This window comes from Ammospiza nelsoni, chromosome 1 (genome assembly GCF_027579445.1).
Source record: "Ammospiza nelsoni isolate bAmmNel1 chromosome 1, bAmmNel1.pri, whole genome shotgun sequence".
Taxonomy (NCBI): Eukaryota; Metazoa; Chordata; class Aves; order Passeriformes; family Passerellidae; genus Ammospiza; species Ammospiza nelsoni.
In genome coordinates, this window is record NC_080633.1 from 54046806 (window position 1) to 54065967 (window position 19162).

Sequence of the window (19162 nt, forward strand, 5' to 3'; positions counted from 1 at the left end):
TCCTCCTGGCCACTAACCAAAAAAGACCTTCTTTTGTATGTCAGTTCCAGGGCACCCATTGCAGACAAACATGAGAGGACTTCCCAAATGCATGGTTCTGGGAAGAGTTGCCAGGAACAAGATCCATGCAGGAGCAAGAAAAATCCATTACTGTCCATTTGACCATTATTTGATTGGAATTTATTTTTGATGCATTAAAGTATCCCTCAGTGAGAGCCTTGGGCTATGCAAAATCCTCCTGACACTGCCTGACCAGTTTGCAGTTTTCTGGGTGATTTATACTTGGTGTAGAGCTTTACTAGCTTGCATGGAAAAGAAAGGAAGACAGTTATATGAGGATGGCTGAGGGAACATTTTTAATAGCGAAGATAATACAAGAACAATGGGACCCCCAAATGCAGAGAATGGAGCCAAAGTGGCCATGGACCATGGCATTAAGAACACATGTCAAAAAGGAAAGCTCCTTTTCCAATGGTAGCTAAAGCTTCCTGGCAAACACCTGTGAGTGGGTTCAGTTTGGAACTAGACAACAGGTGTGTTCTGTATCACTCTTTTGCTTTTGGGGGCTTTTTCTTCATCTTGTTTTTTAACACAGTGATGTATAAATGAAGTCAAATTAAAGCAAGTACCACACACACTCTCACATCATGGCAGCACCACAAGATTCCTTTCCAGTTTAAGCAGAGAAAAACAAATATTCATTGCCAGAGGCAGCTGCGTATAGCCATCACAAACTACATTTCTTCCTCGAAAGAGGAGGGATCTCAGTTTATGAGTTCCAGAATCCCATGTGATGTGATGGTTCCAAGTTTTGAGGTACAAGAGAAAACCATTTTGAAATTACAATATTGTCAAAATGCAACTGAGCTCTAGAGACACCTATTAATGAAGATTCTTGGGAAGAGTGCCGTAAATTTTGTTTGAATATCTTTTTCTGCATTTATTTGTTAATTTTTAAAGGAAAAGGGTATTATAACAGCTTAAATATTATCATAGTTATCATTTAAACGTCTTCCAAATCATCCAAACCAAAAGACCAAAACTTAAGAAAGGGTAAAACTTCATGATCAGATGTTGGAAACTAAAGGAATTTCTAGCTTCCAGATGCTCCTATTTAAAGGCTTCCTAGCTTCCTATTTAAAGGCTTCCATTTATTTCTGACTTTAGGGGTAAGCATAAGTCTAGGTGTGAGTGCTTGACTTAAAATCTGAGAAATGGTATCTGGATTTCTCCTTTTGCAGTAACTACTGGAGGTGAGACAAAATAATGTCTCCAATTGTCCCTTTAGATATTTGACTGTCAACACAGCAAACTGGAAAGGAAAAACACTAATGAAAAAACAGAAAAAGAAAGGGAAACACTGTTTGTGTGTGAACTCTGAACAAAATACTTAATGGAGTTTAAAGCCCAATATTCAGCTTATTTAAACCAGCATTACCACGTTAAAGTCAAAGCAGCTCCGCCAATTAGCTAAGGATATGGTGATTAGCTATTTCCATTGCTTGTAAAAGCAGAGGAAAAAAAATCTTAATTTTTTTATAAATCCTCTAACAAAACTAAGCAATATTTTACTATACCTTATGCATGTGATTCTTAGAAATGTGAAGAAAATAACCCTTTGGAAAGTAAACCCAGAAAATTTATTTCTGAATGTTATCTGACAGTGTTTTTCATTAGTAAACAAAGTTTAGTTCAATATCAAATTATCCATTTTATATGAAACAGAATTCAAATTTCTGCTTTTCTCATTAAAAAGGGGATGTTCCCTTTAGATTAAAAGGAAGGTGGACTATATCAAAATCTCTTCCAATTCAGTTTCAGTTCTTCCCCTACGGTGTCCCAATTCTCAGTTCATACTAATTTCTATATTTATTTTAGAAGTCACTCTTCCAGGATCTCATGATGTCTTTAGCACATGGATAGAGTATGGTGTTTGGTGCCAGGAATGCAGTGCAGAAAAAAAAAATTAGAAGGACACAAAAAACAGAGAAAACAAGCAAACAAATGAACCAAAACACTGGGCTTTAAAAATAAGCAACCACAGTGGGGTTCCACTGCAATTTGATTATGTAATAACCTCTTTTCTTCTTCCAGAAGGTAATGCAGAGTTGTGAAGTTCAAATATAATACAGAGGATCTTGTTTGTTAGAGTGGAAACAAAGTGACAAGCTATTTATAATGCCAGGCCTGTTTCTGATACTTTGAGAGAAACATGGATGTTGTGTGTTGAGTGTCGATTTTAGTTTTGTCCAGTGCTAGGAATAGAAAGGCTTTGCCTTGCTCCCAGTGTGCACACAACAAAGGTTAAACCCTTCCCATACACTGAGTTTACTTTAGCTGTAAATTATATACTGTATCAGAGGAGCCTGGGATGTCTTCTGTGAGTGAAGAACTGCCAAATTGGTTTATAGAGAAGAAAGGGCTCTCCTTTAATCTTTTCTTTACTACTTCTCATGGATCAAATTCTTCCAGCTTCTTCCACTGCAGGGTACCTTACTCTCAAGGTGACCCTACTGAAGGATAGGGTATTTTGAAATTTGAGGAAGATCTGTCAACTCTCACCAGGTTTTAACCATGGAGGTTGGACTGAGTAAAAAACTTGGTGCAGATTTCAAACTGTGCTTTCTCCATAATGAAGGTGGTTTGGATGGTAACTAGAGTCAGAGATAGGGGTCAGCACCTACTCACAGAACCATCAGGCAAGTTTTGGTATTCAACATTCAGCATGTGGTTTTCTGTGAATTGGTGTTTAATGAAGAGTACCCTGAACCTTTCTGAATAAAATTGCAGAAGACTATTCAGCCACAGTTTGTCTCTCAACTGGTCTTGGAACAGGTATTTTGGATAACTGAAGAACTGTGCCAGTTTAGAGCTTCTTTCTGCTAACATGTTGAGATTGTCATGACTATGCAATGTAATATAATGGCATATTAGTAATTTGGAATTCCATGGAATAGAGGTTTAGATCAAGATGGATGGATCTTGATCAAAGGATGGATAATTCTGTTCAAAATCAATCGTATCAACTACCAATTTGTAAATAAATTACTTTCTGTTAAGACACAAAGCAGCTCTCTGTGAGCAGAGAGTCTAGTATAAAGATTTTAAAGCTTCTGCTTCTTTTCACTAACATCATGTCTTTCTGGGGACAAATGTTTAGGCAATTACTATAATTATGATAAGGACTCTATTTTCCATGTGAAATAGAGAGAATGAGTAGTCACACAGGACTGTATAATTACATTTATTCCCAACCCCCCCAAGAAAATCTTTCACTCAGACAGCATGAGATTGTTTATTTGATACATCAGTGTTAAAATCATACAAACACACGTGGAAGAAAATTAGGAATTAAATTATGTCTTCTCTTTGAGTCCCATTAGGGAAACTGAAGGGAGCAAAGAGAGGACAAAGTAATGTGAACTCAGTGTGAAGGAATGTAGCTAATGTTCCTTATCTGACCTCATGCTGAGCCACAGCACCAGTGCAAAGCAGTTCTTCTATAGCGTCATCCTCATACCCCAGCACGCTCTTCAGTATCTCCACTGTGTGTTGTCCAACAAGTGGAGGTGGTTTTGGATGTGACATAGCAAATTCACTGTATCTGACGCCTGGTCCTGAAAATATAAAAAAAAACAAATAGGAGGGAAATTATTTTCCAGAGTTACTACCTATATTTATATTGAAATGTTAAAGGAAAGTACCTCATTTTCACACCAGTTCTAATCACAGTCCTTACCATCAAAATGTTTTATTCTGAAATTACAGACTAAAAAGATTCCAGTTTGCAGTAATATACCAATAAGCCACTTTTAAATAGTTCACTCAAATGCAGAATTGCTGGACTGCTGAATAGTCATGAAATGTTATGAAAAGCTTCCCGTTTTTTCCAGTGATATGTATATGGATATCAGGGTGCTTTGAGTCATATTATGTCGCCAGTCTTCCACTCCCTGCTACCTGAACAGCAATGCCCAGCCCACTCAGGATGAGATGCAGAAATCCCCACATTTCTGCACCATGAGGCAGAACAAGCATAAGGACACAACTCAGTGTCACGTTAACACACTTGCACTGTTGTCAGAGCAGTGCACGGACAATGGGCAGCACCATCTCCAGCTGGCAGCAGCTCAAGCACCTCTGCAGCGTGCTCCAGTATCCTGCAGTGACACAACTGACAGAACGATAAAACCAGTTTGGTTTACGTGCTTTATCAAAAACACAAGTAGCAGTAGCCATACGAAAATCAACAATGATTTATTTGCTCTGGAAGGAATAATTTCAAAAATGAAAATCTGGAAGCTGGCAATGTTAAGAAGTGTTCTTCTATTACAGGTAGTCAGATGTCATGTTTTAGTGGTGCTCTGTAGTGAACTGATTTCAGTTCACTGTAGCTCCCTGCAGACAAGAAGCTATATCCTTACTGCCAGACTCAGAAAGGAGAATGAGCCACAAATTCATGCTGGAATCAGAAGTGAGGTGCACCCACTCACCTCACAGAACTGAGGTGCACTTTCATTGCGCGTGCACTCAGCACATGCAATGAAAGATTAGCTGCCTCATGGAGAAAGAGAGGACAATAGTTTCCTTAACTGCTAATTGAAAACTGTTCTTTAATACAAAACTGAAGAACATTTGATGCTATTGACAAAATTATTCCTCTATTAATAATAATGGCTTTTATTACATCATTAAAAGAATTTACAAAAAAGGTTATATATAATTATATCTTTGTCTACAAAACTATAGCTTTGCTTTGAAATGCAAAGAAGAATGTTTCAAAAACCAGAACAGTATTTATTTTATTTCTGAAGAAATAGAATATTGGCCAGCAAGAGAAGTGAACCACAGCATGAATTGATAGATTTGCTACATGAAGCTACTACTTATTCAAGGAGAGATGTTGGCAAAGGTCAGTCAGGATGACAAAACATGTCATTTTACTATTTTTTGCCAGTCTTCATGAACTGGAATCAAGTGTTTAATACAATAAAGTATCCACCTCCAGGAAAGATAAAATAAGACAAAAGGTGCCTAGAAAAACAGTAATTTTCAAGCTGATTTGGTACATTTCTGACAAGTATGCTCCTGGAAGGACTAATGGTTGGACTTGATGATCTTACAGGTCTTTGCCAACCCAGATGATTCCAGGTTCCCATATATGGTTTCTGAGTTTAAAAAGGAAAGGAATTACAGTTGGTGAATTGCAAACCAAATAATTTAACTTCAAGTTCCATTCAATACTGGACGAAATAATCACAATGAAAATAATCAGCAGATGAGTAACATGTACCTCTTGAGAACAAATAGTATGTGTGATCTCTTGTCTTTCTACCAGGAAAAGGGCTGGCCATGAGATACATCCCATCTAATAATCCAGATATAGAAGTTTAGTTCCTTAGACACTCTTTGGAGATACTGAAGATGAAAGAACACACTTACAGTGTCTTCTAAGACCCTGGCAAATGAGTAAACCTGGCCAGTTGAATTGCAATCACCTGTGTTTCTCCATAGAGGAAAGGGTAGACAAGTGTCCTGGATGGGGAGGTTTACCACCCAGACATCAAGCCAGGTGAGATGACCCTCTGTCATGGTTTAACTCCAGCCAGCAGACAAGCCCCATTTGCTCAGTCCCCCACCAGTGGGATCAGAGGGATAATCAGAACAGGAAAAGGCAGAAAACTCACAGGTTGAGATAAAGAGAGTTTAACAGGGAAAGCAAAGCCTTGCACACAAACAACAAGAAATCCCTACTTCCCATAGGCAGGCAGGTGTTCAGCCACCTCCAGGGGAGCAGGGCCATGTAACAGTGACCTGGGAAGACAAATGCCAAAACTCCAAAAGTTTCGTCCTTCATCCTTCTTTACCCCACTTTATATACAGAGCTTGATGTCATACAATCTGGAATGTTCCTCTGGTCAGCTGGGGTCACCTGTCCTGGTTGTCTCTCTTCTCAATCTCCCATGTGTTCCCAGTCTTGCCAGTGTGGCAATATGAGAAGCGGGAAAGGCTTTGTGAAAGCCCTGCTCAGCAATTTTTAAAAATCTCTATATTATCAACCCTGTATTCAGCACAAATCTGAAACACAGTCCCATAGCAGCCACTGTAAAGAAAATTGCCTCTACCCCAGACAAGACCAACACATTCTTCAACCTGTAAGACACCAAATCAAGAACTGACTTCCAGAAAGAAAATTCTCTGCCATTTTCCATAAACTGACTAAAGAAACAAGGTCTAGATAAATCCTAAACAAGGTGCAATATTGAGAGGAAAATCATATTCAGAGAATTGCTTCTTGGGATCTTGTAAAACAGAACATTGTAAGTGAGCTCCAGAGGAATCTGTTCAGTATGAAGCACTTAGCAGTGATGGCTCAGCAGCACAGCACCTGATGGCTGATGGAACTCAGATCTTACCTTCTCAGCTTTCTGAGGACATCAAAAGTTATAACTTCCTGTGAAGCACATTTTACAATGACCTGGCTACATTGGAGAAATGGTCTGATAAAAGAGGATGAAATTCAATACTGTCAAGGGGGAGGAATTATGTTCATTACATAAATACAGTGCAGGGGACAAACAGGAAAGTAGGAATAGTTAGGGGTTATTCTAGATCACAAAGCGAGGATGAGTCAACAACGTCATGCTGTTGCGAAAAAGGCAAGCATCATACAGGGGTGTACAAACAAGAGAAATGCCTGCAGGACACATTTTTGCTCCAGTTAGAGCTGGCAAGTCACAGCTGGAGCAGTGTCTGGTGTGGGGCCCCCACTGCACAGCCATGTGGAACACCTGAGAGCTTCCACAAGACAGCAACTGAAATTTTCACAGGCAACATGACAGATTGAACTAAGTGGGATCATGGACCTAAAGAGAAAGGCTAGAGAAAAACAACTTCAAAACTGTTTTCAAAAAATGTATAAAAACCCCACCACTACCACTAAAATAAACCCTAAACACGCCCCCCAAAATCCATGCAAACTTCCTGGAAGGGGGAAAGAAATCCTTTTTCATGTCCATAATGAGAAATACTTGACTTAAATTGCAACAAAGGAAAGTGTAGGAAACAAAAAATAAACTTTTATAATGGTAGGGTAACAAAATGCTGAAACAAGCCACAGGAGGAGGCTGTGGAGTTTGTATCAATCCAGTCTTTAGTAAAGAGATTTATTCTAGAATAGGTCATCCCACAGCTTATCCCTGGGGCCTGCTGATGGATTAGATCTCTCAAAGACCCTTTCACCCACTAATATATGTCCCTTTCACCCACTGTAATAAGAAAGCTAAGAAACAGCTCACATCAGGGATAAGTTTTCTATTAACTTGTTCCTCTGATTCTACTCACTTCAAACACACCGAGTTCAATTTCCAGAGGAAAACTTCAGTGAAAGATCAGTACATTTTAAAGGGAAAGGTGACATCTCTGGGCAATAGTTGTATTAATTCCTCTACTTAGGAGGGAGTAGGAGCCCTAGGAGGGCAAAACTGGCAGTAGTGCAAGCCACAGGAATGATCTCTGTGCCAGCTGAAATGCTTGTGACGATAATTTCAAAGTAAAAAAGCCCTTTAGGGATTTATTAGTCTAGAAATTCAACAGAGCCACAGAACTATTATGCAATTTCTACTAAAAAGAAAAGAGACAAAGCAATCTTATTTCAGGTGTGTGTATCTGGGAGCTCTTTGCACCGAGAAATCAGCAAACACTCAAAGGTTTAGTAACTACAGACTTTTCATTTGCTTGTGCAAATTTTTGCTAACATAAAAAATTATAGATCTCAAACCCTGGGAGTTTTTGCAGTGATATTGAAAGACACAGAATAAAATCTCTAAAGAGAGAAAACCAAAATTGACATTTTGTGCAACAGACAGAATGCTTCATGCTTCCCAAAGAAAATTAATCTTACAAACTAGAGCATGCTGGAAAATTGCACAGCAATTATAAAACCAGTGTCTTCCTTGAGCTTTTATTGTTTGATGCATAATTCATCACGCTACTTTTCACTTTGATAGAGTTATAAAGTTATCTACATTCATTCAAAGGAGCTACTTGCTAATGATCCATCATTAACGATTCTCTGTTCTTTCCTTGTGTAACTTCTACTTGGCTTCTGTGTCAATTAGGAGGGTGCAAAGCTTGCCAGTCAGGCTTCAGCAATCCCACGCTCCTACTGAACAACGCTCCAGGAAAGCAACCAGCAGAATGCTATGCAAATGCTAATTAAACACAACTGCCTTATGAGGAAACCATCCCTAGAGGCAGAGAGAGGTGAACTGCTTTAATTAAGGTCAAAAGCATTTGCATGTGGGTGAGTTACAGGAGCCTAGCAGATGAAAACAGGCCTTTGCTGGGGTAGAAGCAGGGTGACTGGTGAGGGGGTGTAAGGTGGTGGTCATCTGTGCATCCTTGCTGTCAGCAGCACATACTCCATTCAGGCATGAAGTTAAGGGGGCATTTATTGTCACCCGAAAAAAGCAATGAAAGAATGAGTGGTAGCTGTAATTTACCTTTGTCCTGTCAAATTAAAAGGAGTCTGTTTCTCTTTTTGCTGTGATTAGCACTGACAGTAAAGCAAAGAGCTCTTTCACCATATTTAAAATCTAGGCTAATATTTTGTTATTATTATCATCATTTTGATTTTGACACATTGCTAAAATACATGCTGTGTACACCACAGAACCTACAAGAACAATAAATCAAAATTTTTTATCGATTGCAACCACAATGACAATTGTACCAAGACATCTTGAATACTTGAACTGAGCTTCATTATAATAAATTCTTTTTCTTTGAGGCCTATCTACTATGGCACTGCTAAGCATCACACTGAGCCACTAGTTAAAGACATACCAAACACATTAAAGCAAAAGAGAAAAATGAGATAAAACCACTGAAACAGGCCCAAGAAGGATTCTGCAAGAGTGAGATGCCTTTGAACACTCACCCTTAACAGGGGAAATACACAGCAGTCTTTGGGATATGTCTCTGGGTATTGCTGAGTTTGGGACAACAGAAGCAAAGTCATTTTCACTCTACACACAGCAGAAATTAAAGGTGAATTTCAATTCAATTAAATGTGCAAAGCATAGTATATAAAAATGGATAAAGGTAATAATCTTTGCTTTGTCCTGACAAATAGCATTCCTCCAGCATTGTACAGCAGCCACCGGAAACCACATTTTCTACAGCACAGGTTAGAGCATATTGAAGCAATCTAACTCTCAAACTATGTAGACAAAATCAGGCCTGGGGACAGTCAAGCTCAGGAGAAAAGTCATGATTATCTGTTATTATTCAAGTGGGACAAGGGAAAAAAAAGGAAAATTTGAGCTAATGTATGTGTATACATTCTGCTTGAAACATATCATCTACCTTTGCAAAAAAGAGCAATGAGAAACACAGCACCACTTGTTAGTTAGTTCTACCCTAGCATACAGTGTAATTTATACACATGTAGGAATCATATGAAAACAAACAGTACTTGGTTTGCATTGCAAGGTTTTGGCTACAGGGGCAGCTTCTGGCAGCTGCCAGAAATTTTCCCTATATCCGATGAAGCCAATGCCAGCCAGCTCTAAGGCAGACTCACTGCTGAACAAGGCCAAGCCAGCCAGGGGCAGTGGTGACAGCAGCTCTGGGGCTACGTATTTAAGAATAGGAAAAAACCTGCAGAACAGTAAGCAAAGGATAGAAGTGATAATGTGTGAGAGAAATGGCACTGCAGATGCCAAGGTCACTGGGGGGAGGAGGTGCTCCAAGTATCAGAGCAGAGATTCCCTTGCAGCCTCTAGTGAAGACCTGGTGAGGTGTTCTGCCTGGTGAGGCAGCTGTACCCCTTTGGCCCATGGGGATCCACAGTGCAGCAGAGACCAATCTGCAGCCTCTGGAGGATCCCAAGCCAGAGCTGCCTGAAGGAGGCTGTGACCCCATTGGAAACCCACACTGGAACAGGCTTCCAGTGGGAGCTGTGGACTGGTAGAGAGGGGAGCCCATGCTGGAGCAGGTTTGCTAGCAGGACCTGTGACTCTCTGGATTTCCACACTTGAAGGCCATTTGAAGGGCTTCAAACCATGGAACGGACCCACCTTGGAGCAGTTCATGAAGAGCTACAGCCTCTGGGAAGGACTCATGTTGGAGAAGTTTGGAGAGGACTATAACCCATGAGAAGAACCCCTCATAGAAGCAGGGAAGAGTGTGAGTCTTCCTACTAAGGAAGAAGGAGCAGCAAAAATCTGTGATGAACTATTCACAAGCCCCCATTCCCCACCCCCCTGCACCACTGTGGCAGAGAAGGTAGAGAATCAGGAGTATAGCTAAGGCCAGGAAGAATGGAAGGGTAGGGAAAGGTGTTCTAAAGATAGAGTTTTATTTCTATTATCCTACTGCGACTTGATGGGAAATAGATTAATTATTCCCCAAAGTGAGTTTGTTTTGCTCATGACACTGATTTTTCTGTGTCCTTATCTCAACCCCTTCCCCTGACCAGCAGAGGAGGTGAGTGCCAGAGCAGCTTTGGTGGGCAGCTGTGTGCAGCCAGAGTCAACCCACCACACAAAACAAGCATGCATGCCTCTTTCAATAGGATGGTGTTGCTACACAGGAGTTTTGCAATTCCAATGAAATATCATCAGCAGTTAAGAATGATGGCCCAGAGCCAACATATTTGCACGCAGATCCCTTATATGCTACAGGTCAAGTGTTTGGAGCATGCAATCAACTGGTTATGAAACTGGCCTGAAGGAGATCAGCAGGAAAGAAGCAGTGACTTTTAAGGCAATGAAAAGGAAAGCGATACAAAATAAGTCCATGAGAGGGGCTTAATGGCTACTATGAAGAATATATGGGTGTTGGAAATGATGTGTGCAGGGATATGATATGAGGAGTAGACCAGGGCAACTGCATTTTGAGTGTATGATTTCTTCCCATTGGTCCCAGCCATGACTTCTGTCAATCCATTATTCCCAGCTGAGAAGATGGTGTGCCCGAGCACACAGCACTGCACAGCTTGGCTACACCACTTTACACAGGTTTCTTCTCCTTGATGAAAATCGAAGCAGAAAAATACACAAGACAAAAAAGCTCATTATACATACTTGCCAGTATGACTAGTGTTCACAGGCTTCAAAGTAATCTTCAGAATTAATGATCTGATCCATCTCAACTGGAAATTTCTCATATATTTCTTTTTCTTACCATAGATCTGAAAGTTTAGGAGATTGGGAGACTTTTTGGGAATCTATTTAATTGCTGGGAAAAATATTTCTTTTTGCATTACATTAGAGCAGGTGATCTACCTTTTAAGAACAACTCATAATAGATTGAAAAAAAATTAAAGAAATAATATTCAAAATCTTGCCCCTCCTTCCTTACTGCTGCTTCCACTTCCTCCCCCACTTAGAGCACAGTCTCACACTTGGCATCCAGCACAGCTGAGAGGGGGGAAAACTTTGGCAGGATAAGTAGGAATCAGTAACTGAGACTAGAGAGGATGGACAAACTTGCAAATGGTAATAAAAAAAGTAAACCTTGCTCGAGGTGCCATAGAAACACACATATATATCATCAGTAAATACTAACCAGTAAAATTGGTAGGGCAGTAAATAGTGCCAATACTAGAAATATCTATAAGCCACATTTTCTCATTTGGACAATTCTGACTTCTGTGGAAGAGGTATGAGGAGAGTCCAACTGCAGACATGTCAAGAAATTTAAAACCAAAGCATTGTGAGAAGAATGACTTGACCGGCCAAAGTAAATACAGATAAATACATATTATCTGTGATAGCCATGGTGGGTGTTTAAAAATGAGACCACTTTTAAACCAACACTTAGGCATTCAAAACATCCCCTACACAATTCTGGAAATCCTTTGCCAAGTACATTTATAAAAGCACTTTCTCACCTGAAGCTGCATGTGAAGAAATGCATTAAAAACCATTTTATATATTTCATATTAACAAATATCTTGGATATAATCAGCGTAAATCCCACTCAACATTTATATTACTCTTTACATTTTCCAAGAGACACAATACTGACTGTACCTAATTAATATGACCGCTGGAGTAAAGGAAAAAAATTATCAGTCACTCTAGTTGCATATTTGAGAGTAATCCCACATAATTGTGCTATCTGAGTAACACAATTTTGTGATAGGACTCTTGGCACCCAAAAGCACTTTAAAAAGTTGCAGTATGGTGGTGTCTACTTCTTCCCATGTGTATCATCTCACAATGCTTAAAATTTGTCCCAACTTTTAGTATAGACTCACGTGGTCCCACTCCTTCCTGAAACCCCCAAAGACCTCAAGAGAGGATTTAAAGAAATACAGGAAGGAAGATGACCAGTAAGAATACACAGAGGTAGCAATTTTAAAGAACTATAAATTCCCCAGGCAATAATCTGTAGCTCCATTTCCTAAGGAAACAAGTTTATGTGTCTGTGCTGTCTTTCTAATCATCTGTTTGTCTGCCTTGTCCCTGCCACACGCAGTAACTTCTGAATCTGTCAATCTTGACAAAAGTGTAGACATCCCAAGGTAAATAAATTCTTAAAAGTGTTGAGAAAAATAGCAACTGCTGAAGGACAGATGCCCAAATTACTGCCCTGATGACACAGGAAAAACTCCAAAGAATGCAGCTGTTATATTATTCTGTTTGGCTGCTAATGGTTTACCAGTAAGTACAGAGAGCTCTGTCAGATACATCTAGCACATACTGTAGAAGGCTTAAAGGACATGAGGATAGTTCAGGTCTTAATAAGGACACACATAGAGTTTATCAAGGATATAAGTTTGAAGTACAATGCTATTTAGTGCCAGAATTTATTTTAAGTACCTTTTCTATAGTGCTGTGGAAGGTGTGTTCTAGGGGTTTTTTGTTGTTCTTGCAGGAAGGAGCTGAAGAGCTACATGGCAAAGACAACTTGCTGAGAGAATCCCTGTAAAACTCTAAAAGGAAAATTCTGCAGACACAAGCCAAAGCTACTGAAAATCCAAGCTAAAACACAATTTTTCTCAAGTCATAACCTAATCAATACAAAACGCAACATATAATCCCACCACAGGATGCTGGTTAACCACAGGTTGTGTACCTAATGCAGAAAATTACAGAGTGAAGCTGAACTTGCACTACACAGGAGGTCAGATCATAATATGATCACAGTGGTTATTTCTGAACAAAAAACATTTTTATTTCTTAAATGCCCGTAAGCAAAACTGTTTCCGTGCAACAGGACTGGGGTTAAAATGGCCTATCTGAATCTCCTGTGATACTTAGATGGTCAAGTCACATATTGTTTCATGTTCCATCTTTACTGTAAGCCAAAAGGCCTTAACTACTGTATTGTATGGAGAGTAATTAGAGAGAAGAATGCTTACATGCATGGAACAAGAGAAAACAAAATGCTACCTGAAATGGGCCTCTTGTAAGGACAGAGCATTGCCTAGTTGCAACACACCCACATGATCTGGAAGGTGAATCATGCCCCCAGCTGAACAGGAAGGGAAGCAGCTCCTGGAGGGGAGGCTCTCCTACTGAGTCTGGTGAAAACTATTTCCGAGTCCCATGCCTTGTGGTTAGTGTGAGCCTGCATGCTGGAATAAGACACGCCAGCCAACCCAGTCTGTATCTCCTCAGTGCACCAATTTGTCCTTTCCTGTGTCCTGTCTCCAGCTATAAGTTGGATTCTTTGGCTCTTCAGAGACCCAAAAAGTAATCCTCTTGGCCAGCTGTGCATCATCAGAGTGGGAGCAGATGAGCTCTTCCTTGCAGATGAGCTTTTCCTTACTCTTTAGGCAACCAGCTGAAGCCCAGATACATGAAGCTGATAATTCAGGGATGCAAGACAATGCACACTGAAGGACATGCACAGCCTAATCCAAAGTCTGGGTATAATTTGTCTTGCTTACTCAAGGGTCACTTTTTCAGGATAGGAGGCTTTAAGCTTTCTCCAAACAACTGGTGAAAATAACTAAAAATTAAAAACATTTGGGCCTTCCATTAACACAAATTCAAAAGAATACACAAAAAGCTCCCCTAAGAAACTTTTGAAAATGCATTTCTTGTTCCCAAACACCCTGACAAGGTTCACAAGCCTGATATTCCAGCTCCCAGAGAACATTTTTCTGTGGCCTGTCCTTTAAGTATTTCTCTAGTTATTTCTGTACCCTTCTGTAAGCCTGGACATCAGAACACAGGACTGATTATTTTGCAGGATATAAATAATTTTCTATGTCCAATTTTTATGCCTCTAAAGAGCAGACCAGCTCTTTTCAGTACACCTTGTAATGGGAATTTATGTTAAAATTATTATTTTTGATGGCTCACACATCATGCTTCTTTAAGTCTCCTTTCAAAACCAGAGGTGTTTGTTGCACAGTCCTATTCTGGCATTCCTATCTGATAGTATTAGACTCCACTGTAACATTCCCTTTAACAGCAATGGTTGGCAGCCAGAATAGAAAGCGAACTGGATGGTAAATGGTTTATGGCAGGAGCAGTCTACCAAATTGCTTTGATTAAGTTCCCTAACCTCACCACAACCCACTGGTATATTAGTACAGGTTACTTATTCATTTATACAGGATGATTAATGTCTTGCAACATCCATCTTAGAAAAAGAGAAAGAAAACTGAGAAATCAAGAGAAACAAACTGAGAAATGAAAGCCTTCTTCAGTCCACCTGTAGCAGAACTGCTTCCAGTCACTTTTTTAAGACTTTTACATTGATTATTTTTTCCTCAACAATCGCTTGTTTTAGCCAAAAGCTTAACTCTCAGAAGGAGTATATTATTTTTAAAAGGCAAAGATTTGACATTTAGTTAGATGTCAAATCATGTGTCTGTCATGCTGTATGGATATTGCTACACTCCTTTATTCTATATGTCTTCAGATGGTTCCTCTGTGGCCAAAATACACAGGCATATAAACCTCCACATTTGGAAAATTCAACAGTCAGTTGATACTTTTTTCCCTGGTTGGTGACCCACACAAAATAGGTATTTTCAGAGTGAGTATTAAAACAATGGGAAAAGCCATCAGTTGCAGCCCTGCCAAGGAAATTCTGTTGGTTGAAATTCTTCATCAGAGATGAGAGCCAGGTAACTCTGTGTTTGAGCATCATGGAAATATTTGGAAATCAATTTTCAAGCAAGGCACCTATGATTAAGGAGGGCAGAGCACTGTGCACGGCCTGATCATTCTTCCAAAAGCTCTCCCACTCCACCCTCCATTTACTTCTGCTGTCCCCTGTGCAGCAGAATGAGGCCAGTTCTAGTGCACAGGGACTTTCCTTGGCAACGGAAGATGGGAAGGGATTTGATACTTTGTTTTGGATTACTTGAAGAACTGCAAATTACATTTTTAGCTCTTTTTGGGTAAGGTGCCCAGACTCTTTGAGGCATACGCTACTAAAAATGCTGGCTGAGTTTTGAAAAGCTCTGTACAACCTGGGATGATTCTTTGAGTGTCATACTTGAGACATCTTTAAAGGGGCCCATTTTCCAGTAAAAGCTGAGGATATTTGAAAACCTTTCCCCTTCAGACTGCCTCAATTTGACTGTGCAGAGACATGTGGTATTCAAAGTAGACAAGAGGAGAGAGTATCCTTCCTTGAGCAGAGGAAAGTAACATTCTAGACATATAATTTCTTTCAGCCATTTGTTTCTATTTTTTTTCCAATTTCATATTTAAAATAAGTCATCAGGTTTATCTTAAGTTCTTTAGAGGGAAGCAGTGTGCTTAAATTGCAGTCTGTAAACGGGGTTAGAGAGAGAGCTCACTGCAGAATAGGCTGGGTTTTTCCATTGATTTGTAATTTGTAAGTGACAACTTGATCAATTCTGTCTCAGTGTGGAGGGCTGGGAACAGTTTTTCTTGTTTTCCACTGTTTGCTGCCAACCCCTGACACGTGATATTCAACTCATCTTCTTGCAAATATCAAAGAAGAATGGGCAGGAGAAACAACCATGTCAAACCGAGCAGCCTTCAGTATGGTTTTTTGTTTTGTGGGAATGCCAGTGTGAGCGTGTGAATGTCACTTAAGTATAGGCTGGTTCTCTATCAAAGTTCTTGTGGTTTCTAACATTTGCCAGCCTTTACTCCATCAGAAGGATTTCAGTTTTGTGCTCTACCGTAAAGTGGGCAAAAGAGTCAAAAATCATCTCTCCTCCCCCGCAAAGACTAGAGTAGGATTAACAACCAGAAATTTAAGTCAGACACACCCATGAAGAAGAATGAGGCACAAGGTTAGGAAGCCATCCAAAGAATGGTTGCCTACCTCCTTACTAAACTAAATTGAGCTAAAGTCCTTTTTTACTCAAGAAGACAGCTGAAAAGCTGAGGAATAAAAATTATAAGCAAATTGAAACCAGCCATGCCTAACCAATACCCTACCTTAAATGTGCGCAGACCAGTTTCATAAAATATTTCCCCATTCTTTTTCCTTCTCTTAATACTTTGACTGTTTCCTTCAGTTCCCTTTAAACTGCAAAACAAAATGCTTTTACTGACGTGGTTTGTAATTTTGAAGCCCAGATCTTAAGCAGCAGGTGCTTAGTTTTAATGGAATTTTTTCCATCCCCAAATGTCTGGGATGATCAGTTGCACCTCCCTCCTACACAGCCCCTCACCTTTTATCCTTTGCCATTTGTTTTTGTGGATTTTCATTTAATATATTTCTTCTGCTTTCAGCAATCTGCTTTTTCACTGCAAACCCTTCAACCACTCTTCTTATTTTACCTCATACGATTGGCAAGTGCTGTCTCCTAAAAATCCATATAAAATATGGAAGGCCTTGCTGCCTCTGGTCTCGCTATCTCTAACTTCATTTTCAGCAGTGCTCTGTCTCTTCTACACTGCACTGACAATTTGAAAGGGCCTTAGACTGGTTGTAAATATTTGTACCACAGGAAAAATTACATTTTAATTGCCAGAGGTCCTATAGCTTCTCTGCACACACACACACACACACACACACACACACACACACACACACACAAGACCCACAAACAAAACAAAAAAACCCCAAACCCAAAAAAACCAGCAAACCAAGAAACAAAAAGGAACAAAAAAAAATGAACCTGAACCAAAATAACAGTTGGATTTATTTCATACAATTATTTTGAGCAAGTCTGTGTGTGGGCACATTTGTTCCATACTAACAGGTTTTGTTTCCATTTAATTTTAGCTTTTTGGTTGATTTTACTTTAGTCAGTTTTCTCTTATAATTTCCTTTTTTTTTTTTTTTTTTTTTGATGTAATGTAAATTATTTTTACAGGCCTTGTATTAAGGAAAATTCAAGGAAAAAGCATTCATACTCAGGTTGCAATAGCATATAAAAAAGCATGGATTAAAAGTAGCTGTGTTGAAAAAAATGGGATTCACATTCTAACATTGGAACTAGAGATGCTGAAGTAAGTGAATGCCTGCTCTGCCATGGAGCTGGTAGATTGCTCCTGAACACAGTACAATTTAACAAAGTATAAACATCAGTCTAATAATCAGATTAAAATTCCAGTAATAAGGAACTGATTCCTTGTATCCAGAAAGACCTTCCCAAAGTTTTTGTTTTAGTTAATCCTCCAACTTTATTTGTATTTGAATATTAAAGAACAGTTTCTTTTTTTCATTTGCCCTTCTATTGCTTATCAGATACACTTACATATCAGTATATAGCTCCTGCTCAAAAAGAAATTACATGCTGCAGAAATCACCAGAACCTTATTTGCTAATAATTTTTAAATGAATTTGACTGAAAACTCTGCCTTTTAAAATATGAATTTACACTGCTTAGCAGTAAATCACAAGGTTTTTCTAATTATAGGTTTCTCATAACTAAATTTTAACTGAGCTTTCCATTCTTAACAAGGCAGCCCAGTTTCAGAAAGCTATACCAGCCACTTCCTAATCCTCAAAGCTCAGAGGCTATCTTCTGCACTGAGCATGCAAAAATGTTTAATACTAACACAAATACCTCTCACAGATTATTCTGATTCTCAGGCTGATTTCTAAGCCAGCTGTTCTCAGACTGATTCAATGTGCAGATTTCATTTTAAACCAGAGAAATTCCCTAGTTACCTGCCATATAACTAGATCTTACATGTGTAGGGCATGTTTGTAATGCTTGTTAATCTACTTGCAGAAAAAAAAAATCATAAAATCAAATAATTTGTGTCGCTTTCTTGGATTCTAATGTTTTCTTCCCAACTTTCAGATACTATATCAACAGAAGAATGCCAGGAATTACATCATGCTTTATATATGTACCTGTTACAGATTATATTCATTAATTTCAAAGCCAGATGCTATTTTTGTTTAAAGTATTGCTTGATGGTACACTTTTTAAACATATATACTGCATATGTATCACATTCCAGTAAGAGTAACTGCTTGCTGTGAGCTACAAAGACTTAAATTTACATTGATTATAGATCTGTTACATTATAGCTTTGTTCTTTTCCACATAAGTAGTGCAACTAGCTTCCTGCTCCTCCCAGGGCTTATTCTCTGTAGAGCAGTTTTGATAAAGAAAGAAGACCAAATACAAATGAAAATTATGAAAATATATGAAACTCATCAGAAGAAACTAATCATCATCTAATAGTAAGGTCAACCATAGTACAGACTGTTGAACTGGGAATTCAAACAACTGGATTTTAACCAATCAACTCTGTGATCACAGGCAAATCATGTTCCATTGCCATATCTTTCTATTTCCTGTACAGTTATGTTAGACTTGTCTATTTAGATTATGAAATGTTAGGAACTCCAGTCACTGCTTACTATTTGTTTATACAGTGACTGAGAGAATGGGCTCCACTTTGTATTGGAATGAAATAGAAATAACAATTTTCTGATATTCTGTCTCCCAGAGATGCTTCAGAGGAGTATGAACCACTGTCCCGAGTTAAATCTGATAAATTGTGTATTACTCTGTGGTGGGAAAGATTTCTTTCTAATCCAAAATACATCTGTCTTGCTGTGCTGCAAGTGATAGTTTCTGGGCAGAGAGCATACTAATTGCAGGATTAAACTCTTAGCTAACTCTTGGGTGGAAACAGTTTCCCATAACGTGGTAGAAAACACATGTTGGCCTCTGTCTGCAAACTCTTCAACATCACAGCCCTGATCTTGACTGTGATACTTAGGTACTCTATGGAACTAT

At 39.1% G+C, this 19162-nt stretch overlaps 1 protein-coding gene across 2 annotated transcripts in view; it reads right to left on the minus strand.

The window, feature by feature from the left end:
* Positions 1-3281: 3281 nt before the first annotated feature.
* SUGCT (succinyl-CoA:glutarate-CoA transferase) overlaps positions 3282-19162 on the minus strand; it is a 311756-nt gene continuing 295875 nt past the window's right edge. For both annotated transcript variants that reach the window (XM_059477514.1, XM_059477505.1), the window contains one exon: positions 3282-3617. In XM_059477514.1, coding sequence (XP_059333497.1) covers positions 3454-3617 — 164 coding nt within the window. In that variant the 3' untranslated portion in view covers positions 3282-3453. The remainder of the gene's footprint in view (positions 3618-19162) is intronic.